At 36.5% G+C, this 12,882-nt stretch overlaps 1 protein-coding gene across 1 annotated transcript in view; it reads left to right on the top strand.

The window, feature by feature from the left end:
* LOC123659715 (protein-L-histidine N-pros-methyltransferase-like) overlaps window positions 1-7,855 on the top strand; it is a 60,159-nt gene extending 52,304 nt beyond the window's left edge. Inside the window, exon 4 of the mRNA XM_045594899.1 lies at window positions 7,644-7,855. Within this exon, the coding sequence (XP_045450855.1) occupies window positions 7,644-7,674 (31 nt within the window). The 3' untranslated portion in view covers window positions 7,675-7,855. The remainder of the gene's footprint in view (window positions 1-7,643) is intronic.
* The last annotated feature ends 5,027 nt before the right edge of the window (window positions 7,856-12,882 follow it).

Below are 12,882 nucleotides of genomic sequence, written 5' to 3'. Positions count from 1 at the left end.
TAGTTTTTAGTTTTTATTTCGCATTCTGTTTAATTCATTTAGTGCTTCATTATTGCAAGGCCCATCTTAAATATTGAGGTTGTATAGTGCACTGTATTCTTCTTGTCAAGCCCTTTTATTTGATACCCATATTGGTGGGATTGATAAAAAATTGTTATCAGACATTTGGTAGCGGCGGCCAGCTTAGATTTCAATTTTGCATAGTAAATTGTATTCTACTTGTTGAGACCTTTCATTTGATACCCATGTTGATGGGATTGATAAAACCTAAGTTATCCGCCATTTTGTAGAGGCCGCCATCTTGGATTTTAATTTTATATAGTACATTGATTATACTGGTTGAGCACTTTCATTTGATACCCATATTGATGGGATCGATAAAACCTACGTTATCCGCCATTTTGTAGCGGCCGCCATCTTGTATTTCAATTTTTATAGTATATTGTATTCTGCTTGTTGAGCCCTTTCATTTGATACCCATATTGATGGGATTGATAAAACCTACGTTATCCGCTATTTTGTAGCGGCCGCCATCTTGGATTTCAATTTTTTATAGTATATTGTATTCTGCTTGTTGAGCCCTTTCATTTGATACCCATATTGATGGGATTAATAAAACATAAATTATCCGCCATTTTGTAGCGGCGGCCATCTTGAATTTATAATGATAATGAATAAACATAATTGTATTGTCACCAAAATCCAAAGTGTATACAAAATTTCAGATTAATCGGTTGACAGGAAGAGGGTGAAATTTGAATTACTAAATTTGACCCAAGAATAAATAATAAAAAATAAATAAAACAAACGGGGTGAGCTAAATAAAACCGTTTAATAAAAGGGTTATAAACTGTGACAGAATTAAGAACGGACGCGTTTAAAATGGAGGAGTTCGAGCGACGGCAATGGCGACGCGAACAAGTGAAATATAATGCGCGAAACAAAGCAGCCGGAGCGAATGCTTTAAATCATTTTTAATTATGTTATGGCGCGGCCGCTGCGACCGCAGCTTGGGTTACAGCGAGTGAATCGCGCGCGGCTGACTCACGGACGTGAGCGCCCGCTGACCGCCACATCCTGCTGCTCCGTCAGAACACTTGACATCACACATAGTAACCCTTACTGATCTAGTACACCGCACATGTGACAATATGACAAATTGTAACATCTACCTCTCCAGAATCTAGGACACATAGAATATTTTCATTCGTACATATAACACACACAAAAGACTTGATTCCTAGCCGTTTGAAAACATACTGAACAAAATACAAAATAAAATTGATCCGATAATTTATTCGATTATAGAACGTTATACGTACGTTATGGAATTTTTTTTATTAAGATTTCCTTGAAAACCGTCCGTCTCAGATAACGGCTGTTTTTAACAACATTTAATGAAGTCATCATGTCATCATGATCCTCGGACGGACAAATCGTCGTTACAAAAATTATTATTTTTTATAACTGACTTCCTTTTATTTGCGCGAAAACGGTAACACTTTCTTCGAAGCGAATCGAGATGCATTCCGAAACGTACCAAAATGCCGAGCTTGATAAACAAAAACAACTTTCGTGATAGAAGTCGCAGTTGATATAATTGAATGTTTCGAAAGGCGACTGATGTTGTGAGCTGCAGGCAGGTATTATTTAAGAGTACGTAATACTGTCGAGTAGCGGGTAGTCATTGTTGCAGTGTTATTTCACGCCGGCTTAGCGGACGCTGATCTAACTACTTTGCCGAGTTATACCCAGTATAAGTTTCTTGTTTGCTAGTAATCACTTTGAATGGTCTGACGGTTATTGCGTTTAACTGTTCGTCGTTGAAACGTATTATATATTATCAATAAAACGACTTTACTATATTCACAGAATGGCAGTGCTGTTACTAACATTTTTTATTTTGTAAGCCGAATCAATCTATTTGTAATCCTAGACTAATTTACCTTTCATACTAGACTAATTTCATTTGACTAATTTATTCTTAAACTTAAGCTCGATTTTCTTTATTTCTTTACATAAAATAACGAAAGTAGTATAAACGAAATGTATAAGAATTATTATCTTTAATTTGTTTATCTAATCCCGTCACGCAATTCACATTACGTGTTTGTATTTATTTTTTCAAAACTCAACTCTAAAAACACCTAAATTACAAATTAAAAGAATTAATGTGACTAATGAGTTGAATTATAAAAAAAGTACTTGCAGTGTTTGAAATCTGACGTCATTATAAAATGCTGTGTGTTAATATGGCTAATTAAATAAGTTTTATAGTCGATGCAGCGTACGTGATGGTTCGACGTGTCGCAATAAACGCACTGCGCCCGCGTCGCGACTCCAACGAACCGTGAAATTTACGACGACGCAACCGCAGCGCTACCGACGCTTAATTATTTCTGCTTTTAATTGCTCTTTCAATATCATTGTTCTCGAATCTATATCGATTTTATGAAATGAATTTTTCAATTATTTTATTTGGTTTAATGATTTTCGTAAGAATTCCTCGTAATAGATTCTCGTTTGCCATCATAAGTTAAAAAAAACAGTACTTACCTATCTACGTTCCCGAGTAGAAATTTTTTCGTCTTCCTTAGAAGGACCGGACCAGGCATGCCTGATCAGGACTAGATAAGGCATGTAACGCAGATGATTAGTCTGGACCTGATCAGGATGAGATGAGATTTCCTGATCTGGACCTGATCAGCGGGTTCAGTTCGGTCCTTTTAAAAAACACGGATATATATTTTTGAAAAAATTGTTTAACAAAAAAAAAGCGAATTGATATAAATATGTATTAACATAATTATTATAATATTTATTTCCGTTTATTTTTTCCAATGTATTATTTATTTATGTTTTTACTTTACATATTAATTATTTTTATTTATTTTTATGTTATTAATTAATTATTATTATTAATTAAATTTTATTTATTAACTTCTTATGATTAACTACTAACTACTATTTACTATTACTTACGACTGCTCCACTGTGTAGAAATACCCCTGTGTAGAATACTCCCTGCTAGATTGTCCTGATAGCTGTATATATACTAAGTGCGCTTAAAAACATTAATAGCGCGATTCAGGCTCAGTTCGCGTCATTTCTTTCAGGCCATCCTGATCTGGACCGGACCAGGTCCTGATCCAGTATGCCTTACCATACTTGGTAAGATTTTACATCAAGCTAGCCTTGTCTGGACCGTACCTGGTCCTGATCCAGTATGCCTTACCATACTTGATTATATTTTACATCAGGCTATCCTTGTCTGGACCGGACCTGGTCCTGATCCACTATGCCTTACCATACTTCATTATATTTTATATCAGGCTATCCTTGTCTGGACCGGACCTGGTCCTGATAGAGCTTGCCGGATCAGGCATGCCTTATTCTATCCTGATCCGGTCCAGATACATGATCTGGTTGAGCCTGACCTTTTTTCTACTCGGGTTAATTATATCACGTTAAGAAACAACTTTTTTTTAGACTTTTACCTTGAACTCGTAATAAACGAGAAGAGAAACAAGTATAATTTTATGTTTCAGAAGCAAAACAAATTATTTACATTCAAGTCAAGCTTCCGAATTCTTTTTCGTGAAAGTAAATTTACAGACGATTCAAATCCGGTATTTGAAATTGCGCATCAATTCTGAAGTTTAAAACAGGCTTTTTTTTACAATGCACTAGTTTTATTAACTAGAATAGGTTATTATTCAATGTTTTCAATAATGAAATGAATGTAGAAAAAACGAATGTGTCTTAGACACGACTGAAGTAAAACTTTGTTGCCCCTACAGTAATATACGAAACGTAACTCTGTCTCTCTTTCTATCTTCCCTAGCTTATATCTCCCTCTCAACTTCCGTTCGCCTCGCACGATCACACCTTTAGTTACGCTATCGTCACGTATTCACCAGCTTACTCCCCAAGTCAAGCGTGCTTAGAGAAATTTTACGTCAAAAAGTTGTATTGTGCTTTTAGATATTTAAATCAAAAGTAAAACAATAAGAGATGTCAGCAGATCTGGTATGGAATGTCAGTGAAATGGTAAGAGCTCGTTACCTAATTTGCCACAGCGCGATACCGGCCGGTGAGCGACAGATTGCGCTCGAGAGGCTGCTCTCGGAATGCATGACCGATCGTCGCAGAGGCGCGGACGCAGGAAAAAGCGCTCGCCGGCGGTGAATGAAGCGATTAAAGCTGAATGGCGGCCGGCACGCGGAACCAAGCGCGCGTCACGACGCGACGCTCCACGCCGCGCTTTGTCTCAGCGAGCTTGACCCGTGCCCCGGGCAAAAACCTCACTAAAAACTAATAACGAATCGTAAAAACCCACCGAACCACTTTTAATTGGATAAAAAATGTAATCGGACACGTTTTTATCGATAAAAATAACGTTGACAAAATTCTTTTTAGAAAAACTACTCGTGCTGACTAGCTGATTATTTTTCTGATGAAGTCTGTCGGTGCCATTTTTAAACTATGTAATTATAAAATGTTATTTTGGTTTTTGTGGACGCTTATTTTAACACAAAATATACGACAAATTTTATTAGCAAAAAGCGTACAAATTGGTAAAAATTGAATTTTATCGGTTTTAAAATAACTGGACCGCGCGGTCATATTGTTTAATATTATGGACACTGCTCTACTATGTAGCGATAAGTTCGTGTTTTACCGTACTCAAAAAGTTTGCTAAATAAGTAACGCTAAAAGAGATTTTATAGATGATATGATACATATAAAGAGATTCTAAGAACTCCAGAAAATAAAGCGTTGAAACAACCTATAGTACCTGTGGTACCTTATAGTATACGGAAAATTTTCTAATTGAGTGAAAATAACGTACAGGTAGTTATGATTACTGCTTATCAACTAGGTTTTACTATAACTGAAAAAAAAATATGATTTAGAATAAAGTAACATCAAAGAGCTAGTTTTCAAACAGATCACATTTATTCGTCGCTAATTATACTAAAAACCTGCGCAGACGCTGCAGCTCGTTTACCTTATTAAGGGAAGCCGCGCACCGGCCGCGTCACTCAACGTCAGTCCGCCAGCGCGGCCGCATAAACACCTCCTTAGCTCCCCGTTTTAGGGTCTCGCGGAATTGTTTCCATAAACGTGTTCGGTTTATCCATTCACAAAACACCAGCCAAGGCTTTTCGTTAATCTACCGCTACACTACGCATAAGAAATCAAATATTTATTGTTTTCCCGGCTTCATAAACATAAAAATATACGATTTTATATAATGGCTTAATAGCCTAAAAGGTGAGTGTTTGATACGCTCTACGCTATATAGAATATTCAATGCAAGTAGTCTTGACTACAACTGAAATACACTGACCACCAAGATAGATAAATATGTACAAGATACATATGTACATGTTTATAATACCTGCATAAAATCTATTGGACCTCAGTTTTGAATAACGGTCCAGTCATTATAAACGCAGAAACGACATTGTTGAAAAAGTCGAAACATTTTTTGGTGACTGCACGACCTTTGATCACACCAGAAATGTTTAGCGGTACCAGCAATAAGTTTGAGACGTTTTTAAGATTTTTTTTAGAAAACGAAAAATGGCCGTAGACCAAAATTTGTGTAAGGTCTTATGTGCTCTCACTGTACATATATTAATACGTGAAGCAAAAACTTTGTACCCCTTTTTACGAAAATTGCGCGAAAGGAGAAGTATGAAATTTCGTACACTTATAGTTTATATAGAGAAGGAGTGCAGAATACCAATATTTATTTTTAATTATGCATAAAAATATATTAAATCGATAAAAAAATCATTACACACACTACCATGTATTTAACACACACATGCATATCATATCTTTTGTTGACTGTCAAAGTCTGTAGCCAAAGGGAATTTTTTTTAAAAAAGGTTCTTTATTTTCATTATTTATTGTTTTTTATTCATTTAAATTTTTAATAATGGTCGAATTTAGACCAGTGGGCGACAACTAGTCTGTTTAAATAGCTTTGACAATGTTTTGAATAGTTATTTCAACTTGCATCACTATATTAAGTAAATATAATACCTATAGATACTGGTACATATATTATTAATATATAAGTAAATATAGGTACTAGCTAGAATTATTGACATCTTTGAATAAGTAGTTTAGGTACCCACTAGGTATTGAAGTACCTACTTAAACATCGACTCAAGGTATCATCGGTATTGGACTTGGAATTTACCTTGGAAAAATCCCGAAAAATGTAAAGAACAAGTGACTAATAATACAAAAAGCAAAGAGACACAATGTTCAATTTTACATGTAGGTGGGTACTAAATATTTTTTGTGAATATTCGTAACAAAACTTTTGAATGACAATCGAAAAGTTTTCACGTGAAAGTATCACGATACTGTCTCGTCCATCCTTTTCTGATTAAAAGTTATAATGAATGAAATCAAGAGGTATAAACCTTAATCTATCTTCAATATATTTAATACGTGAAACAAAAACTTTGTACACCTTTTTAACAAAATTGCGCGGATGGAGGACTAGGTGTGCAGAATGCAAAATTTTTTTATTCATAAAAATACATTGAATTAATAAAAAACAACATTACACACTCTACCATGTATTTAACACACATGCATATATACTCTTTTGTTTAATGTTCAAACTTATAATTTAAATTAGTTATGGTCCAATTTACTATATTTATGATAACTAGTAGAAATAATGTAGCCAAATAGTTACCTTGTCCGTCTTTGGAACAAAAGTAGTTATTAGTTTTTATTAATAAATGAAGAAGCGATAATATATAGTAGGCATTTAACTGAACAGGTAAGACAATAGACGTTGTTTCTATGTAAACGAGGCGAGGGAAAATCGACCAATAGGCGACGCTGAAACATTTACGTAGAGGAGTAATTAAAAATTTAAATTAGACTGTCGTCCCCTCGGCAAGCTTCGGCGCGGTTGGTGATTATACGGCGCTAATTACGTGCGACCAATTAAACAACGGGGCGACAGAGCGGCACGAGAGGCGGCCAATGGGAGCCGGCGACTGAAACGAGGCGTGGTAATTAAGACGAAAGGGTTGATTTTCCGGGCGTTCTACTGTGAGGGCGTTGATTAATCGCTCCCTTCCCGGTACCCGTCTTTACACTTCGTCCGCCTCTGTGAGGTACACGTCGCTCTGTCAGCTTTAATGATGCTTAAATGAAGGTTTTTTTTCTTAATTAACATCTGTGAAACCAAAGTTTGTATCACTTTCATGTATTACTTTTAATCACATTACATTTCTATACAAAAAAAATAAAAGTTCAAAGTAAAAATGTATGTTCGCTATTCGAAACAACGCAGTCGTAAAGAATAGAGAAGTTAGTGCCTCTAATAAAGGTTGTTAACTCCTTTTAAAACATTTACGCGATGAAAAATCGCCTATCCAAAACCGTTTTCAGACCCTTCAAAGAAACAATAAGGCAGCTTTATTTGCATGCAGCTATTCATTGGAACGTAAAACAGATGTAGGTAGAGGGAATTGAGTTTGAGCTTAGGGTAGCCACATTTTATAACTTAGAGCGACAAGTGTTTGTATCAAAATGAAAATGCTAACGACCAGAACCTCTAATATAAAAAACATATTTGTAATAAATGTTTTTTTTCGCAGATCAAATTTTATGCAATTTAGCCGCAAATAAAAGAATCTAATAATATCCCTCATGTAAGACATTCATGCGGAATCTAGTAGAAGCGAGAATTTCGCGCCGCTCCACGTTGTAAATGGCCTCCACGCATCTCATTACGCCTCTAAATGCGCCACTATTTGACTAAACGAGACTTTTTATTCACCTACCAGATACTCACGATTCAATTCGTGAGCCCCGAAACATTAAACCAATAGAGAGCTTATTAAATGTTATACGAAATTGAAAGGTTCCAAGAACGTAATGATTTACTTACTAAATGAGTTAAAAAAAAGTCTCTTAAGAGTGTATACTACCTCAAATTGCTTATTTTCCACTCGGCAGGATGTCCATATCTTCCAAACTACTGAATATTTAAGTTTGAAATTTATGTATGGTAAAGTTCAGGACATAAACTATCTTTCATATGTTTCGAAAACACGATTCCATAAAATTTTCTCGATACAAAAAAATCGCAAAGTTACCTCTATTTTTGTATTAAAACCTTAATATCTCACTAAGAATAGAAGAACTATAGAAGTTATGGACTTGAGATTAGGCATGGTAATTGAAATAAGTATGAAGAACATTTTATATGTTGCGTTTTTTAAAAAATAACTATTGGTAATGATTGTAGGGAGAAAATACATATACTTCGCGCGATGAACAACCAGCGCTCTCAATTCTCATGTGTTTTAGTACGGGTAAAATCTGAATTCGAGCTGAGGTAGTGTAGCCCCTTAAATAATCATGGTTAAAAAGGGTGACGTACCTACAGTCGATAATGAAAGTTAAGTAAGCTTAAGTACTTGTCTAAGAGATGTCAATGTATAAGCAAAATATTGTCTTAAACATTTGTATATGATAGTAAAATACTTGAGTAAGAGACACTAGAGATGAGTGGAATGGTGGAGTAATGCAATATTAATTATAATTATGAATCTTTATCAATATCGTACTCAAATCAATCCCGAAAATTGATACATTTTGATTTCACAGCAGAAGAAACAAAAGTATCACAACTGATTCTAACGTGTTATTAAGAGAGCCGATGAAGTGTAAATGATCCGCGAGCCGAAGTCGACTCAGCCTCCTCCTCCCGGGCCGCCACCCGCCCGTCACCGCCAGAAGAAAAATGCTAACACGCCCCCGCGAAAACTATTAGTTATTTTGGCACCCCTGCATCCCGCGCCGACGATTATACTAGACCGTTTTGTTTTTGCCATAACTATAACTATATATTTTCATCATAACTATAAGTAGGTATACATCGATATAACACAGTGTACAAATAAATTACAGTAGTCCAACGCAGCAATATTTAATTAAAATATAATATTATTATTTAGTCATTTATCGAAGTTCTTCACAGCACCGAATACAAAAAGACGAAGTCAAATTCAAATAGAGTTTAACAATGTTTTAAATAATACCTATAATGTAATTCAAGAATAAATTTCCAAATTACAATATAAATGGGCAACGGACAAATATTTTTGGTTCCTAGATTTACTGGATTTGAAATTTTTGTTATTGAACTTAATTATTAAAGGTCAAAGATTCCACCCTTACAAACATACACACTATACACACACTATACACACTATACTTATATACATTGCAAGTTAAATAAAAACGTTGAAAAAATACACAGAATACCTAATGTACAAACATTAGGTATTCTGTGTTTCATGTCCACCGACTTGTTTACGTTGCTATAATTAAAAATATGACAATTCTAAACACAGATAAACTAGTATTAAAAATAGCCTCTTCCCTGTGTGGAATTTCATGAAATCACAGTTCTCTATTTATGTGAGATGACGATGGAGGATGCTAGGTAGTGTGGACTGTATAGACAATAGTGGCCATTAAAAACAATTAATTCAAATCAAAGCAAAAATGTCCTCATTCAATTCAAGAATTCAAGAGATAATGTAAATTGAAATGAAACTACGCCGCGTTTCGCCGCGCACGTGTGTAAGTCGCCCGAGTTACAAGTAATGGTTTTAAAATATTTTAGTACGTTTATCCTCGCACGCGCGGGTGAACGCGAGTGAAACCGCTGGGCACAGCTAGTTTTAAATTGAATAAATATCGGTCGTTGCAATTTGTAGCGAGTTCATGTAGTTAGTATTTCGGTAAGTTGCAAATATTTACCTATGGCAAAAATTCAACAATATAGAACCCCAATTAAAATTATACCTACCTATCTATAGTATGTGTGTACCTGTTGGTGTTATGTTATGTTGTATGTTATAATCTATTTTAAAATTGATCCTACCGTTTATAACAAATTGTCAAAATATATATCCCAACCAATAAAACCTGGCCTCAGAGTAGCGTTGATGAAATTCAAAGCATGATAAAGAATATGGGCCCATAAAACTTTCATTGCTGTTAACTTATTTATGAAGTTGACTACATATTTAATACTCGCCTCAATCATAAACATGAGATACATACAAAGGAAATCTTTGATGAAAAGATTTATATTTACATTGCTTTTCAGAAATCGTCCCGTCAAGTCCCGAACTTGTATCATATGTGATTATTTCACAATTTTAAATTTGTGCAAAAACTTGTGTTCATCTCACTCTACGAAGGTTTTATACAACAAGGTAGAAACCATAAAAAGGCCACAATGAATGGACTTGGACCTTTCTTAGATTAAAGGCCCTTCGAACAAGGTATCTTCGAAGTTTTCTTTAACAACATTACCTTCTAAAATGAGAAGAAAGTTGACAAAGTTTCGTCTAAGATTACTCTGTCACAAATTATATAGCATCTGCGCTACGGAGGTTATATCTAACGCATATATTTCATTTTGTCGCTCAATCATCCGCAGAGGACACGCGTTTAAACAGGCTCTGTCATCTGTCATCGGTTCTCTGACACTGCCTTGTTAATTGACCTTTATTCTCGCCTACGTTACATTGTGTTATAAACATATAAACATTTAAAATAATTAAAAAATTTCATATTTAGTTACGTGTTGAACATTGACGTGCTTTGAATTAAAATCCCTTTAACTGATTTTATATTTTACATTTTTACATATTTGTTATACAAAGAAACAAATACAATACTTTTCGAATATGTGTCATGCTACATTTTTGTGTTTGCTAGTATTAATAGTAAAGCGATCGAGAAGACAAACTATGGGCGGGTGTACCACCATAGCTTAGATACCTCTCATTCTCTCCAGTTGCATCGAACGGAATCTAATGGGGAATGAAACTTAAAACACAAAGCAGTACAGTACATAACGGGTACACAAAAGACTAACACGAGCACACGATGCTCGGACACAGTTTGTACGTACACAAGTAGACAAAGCACACAAACACGTGAGGTCATCTCCCCTCATTAGGTGGTTAGTTTTCCGGGCGTGTCCGCGGAGTCTGCGGACGTGCGGGGGTGTGGGGTGGTGGGGGGTCAGGGTGAACTGCCGGGAAGTTACTTAATTAATCCCCGCGCGGCCGCCATTGGCCGGCGCTGGGCGGCAGATCTTCGCCCACGCGTTAATTGGGCGGCCTGCCGCGTGGATTAGACCAGCGCTCTCGATTAATGAGAGTTCCTCGGCTCCCTATGTACTCATTTACTCTGATAGACTGACTTACTAATTTTCTACCTATTGTTTTGATGCCTACTCGTTAATTTAGATTAATATATATAGTGGGATTACATAATTATGTTATACAATTTATGTCGTTTAGGTTCTGGTAGCAGAGATCTCGCTTTGCAGATAAGAACCTCATAAGTTTATAAGTCCTATCGATATGCTTGTGTATTATTTATGCAGTAGCTCATGTACTTGAACTGGTAATAATAATATCTCGTGAATATTTTAAAGTCGGTAGTGTAAGTACGTACAGACGTAACCTCTAGGAGAATTAATAAATATTGTAGTAGCGCAGGAGCTGGCTGAAAACTAATATCGCTCTCCTCGCATCAAGTGAACGTATAAAGCTCAGATTTAGCGAGAGCCGAGGGCTGAACAGGCGTGAAACGCCCAGGTAAAGTGCCTACTTACAACGCGATATACGAGGAAACGTAAATTATAATATTGTGTGTGCCGGAGCTAACCCTCTCGCGCGTCGCCTCCGCCGGCCGCGTGGCCGTGTGTGCGCCCCGCGCGCCCACTGAAAGAAAAGCAATTTCCTCGGGCGGACGGGGAGGCCGGGGGATCGAGGTCTCCCGCGAATATAATTTTGTTCATTTTTTCATTCGGGCGAGTTAATTCGGCTTCGCGGCGTAGTCGGCTATTGATTAGGGCGCGTCTTACGTTTTTAATTTGTTTGCGCGCGCAGCCACGATGCACCCGGCGAGATGAGTTCCCGTAGCCCCCGCGCCGCCCGCCGCCCTCCTCCCCGTCTAATGAAGCCTCCGCTAACTACGCGCACAGTAATAATCACGATCCTTTTCACAATCACGCTTTGACGTCAAATATTTTCTCCTAGTCGACTAACTAACAAAGCGCGCCTCTTTGAGGAAAAACATTACATCTTCCCTTTGGTAAACAAAATCAGACAGCGAGTAAAAATATATCGTAATTGCTGGCAACGTTTCTTAAATAAAGAATCAAAACCAATTTTATTATGAATGGGACGGAAGAAAAAGACGGAATTCGCAATGAGACTTCCTCTTGAAACATGTACCCATAGACAGTGTTTAGTTGAAGACTTAACTTTTACCTACGTAAAAGCCATGGACCGTAATTGGTCATATACCCACATCGTATCCCCCATCCCCGCTACCACCCCCTCGCCCCTTAAGCCCGTGAAACAGCACCGCCTGTATGTGACACATTAGTAAATGAGACGACATTCGTTACGCGGAGCGGGCCCGACTGTTCTCTCATTTGAAAGCCTTCTGAACTAAATTGATCGTGCATCGACTTGTCTTATTAAGAAATTTACTGACAATTAATTTATATTCGGAAAAATCGGACAAAGTTTTTCTCGTTTTTACGTATTTTTAAGAAAATAAGCTTCCTTTAATAAATATATTAAATTAAGGAGCGTATCGTTAAATCTTATGCTTATGTTACGACTACGTTGGAATATAGCAATAAAATTAGGCGAATACTTAACATAATACGTACGCCGGTATTGCGTGTCACCGAACTAATTTAACGTTTAAAGTGTCTTCCACACACACATTGTTTGTACACTTCCCTACCGCTTCTCTTTTTCTCTTGCTATGTCCTATGCCCAAAGG

This window comes from Melitaea cinxia, chromosome 14 (genome assembly GCF_905220565.1).
Source record: "Melitaea cinxia chromosome 14, ilMelCinx1.1, whole genome shotgun sequence".
NCBI classification, from domain to species: Eukaryota; Metazoa; Arthropoda; class Insecta; order Lepidoptera; family Nymphalidae; genus Melitaea; species Melitaea cinxia.
The sequence above is the reverse complement of the archived record's forward strand: the minus strand, read 5'-3'. Positions and strand labels throughout refer to the sequence as shown.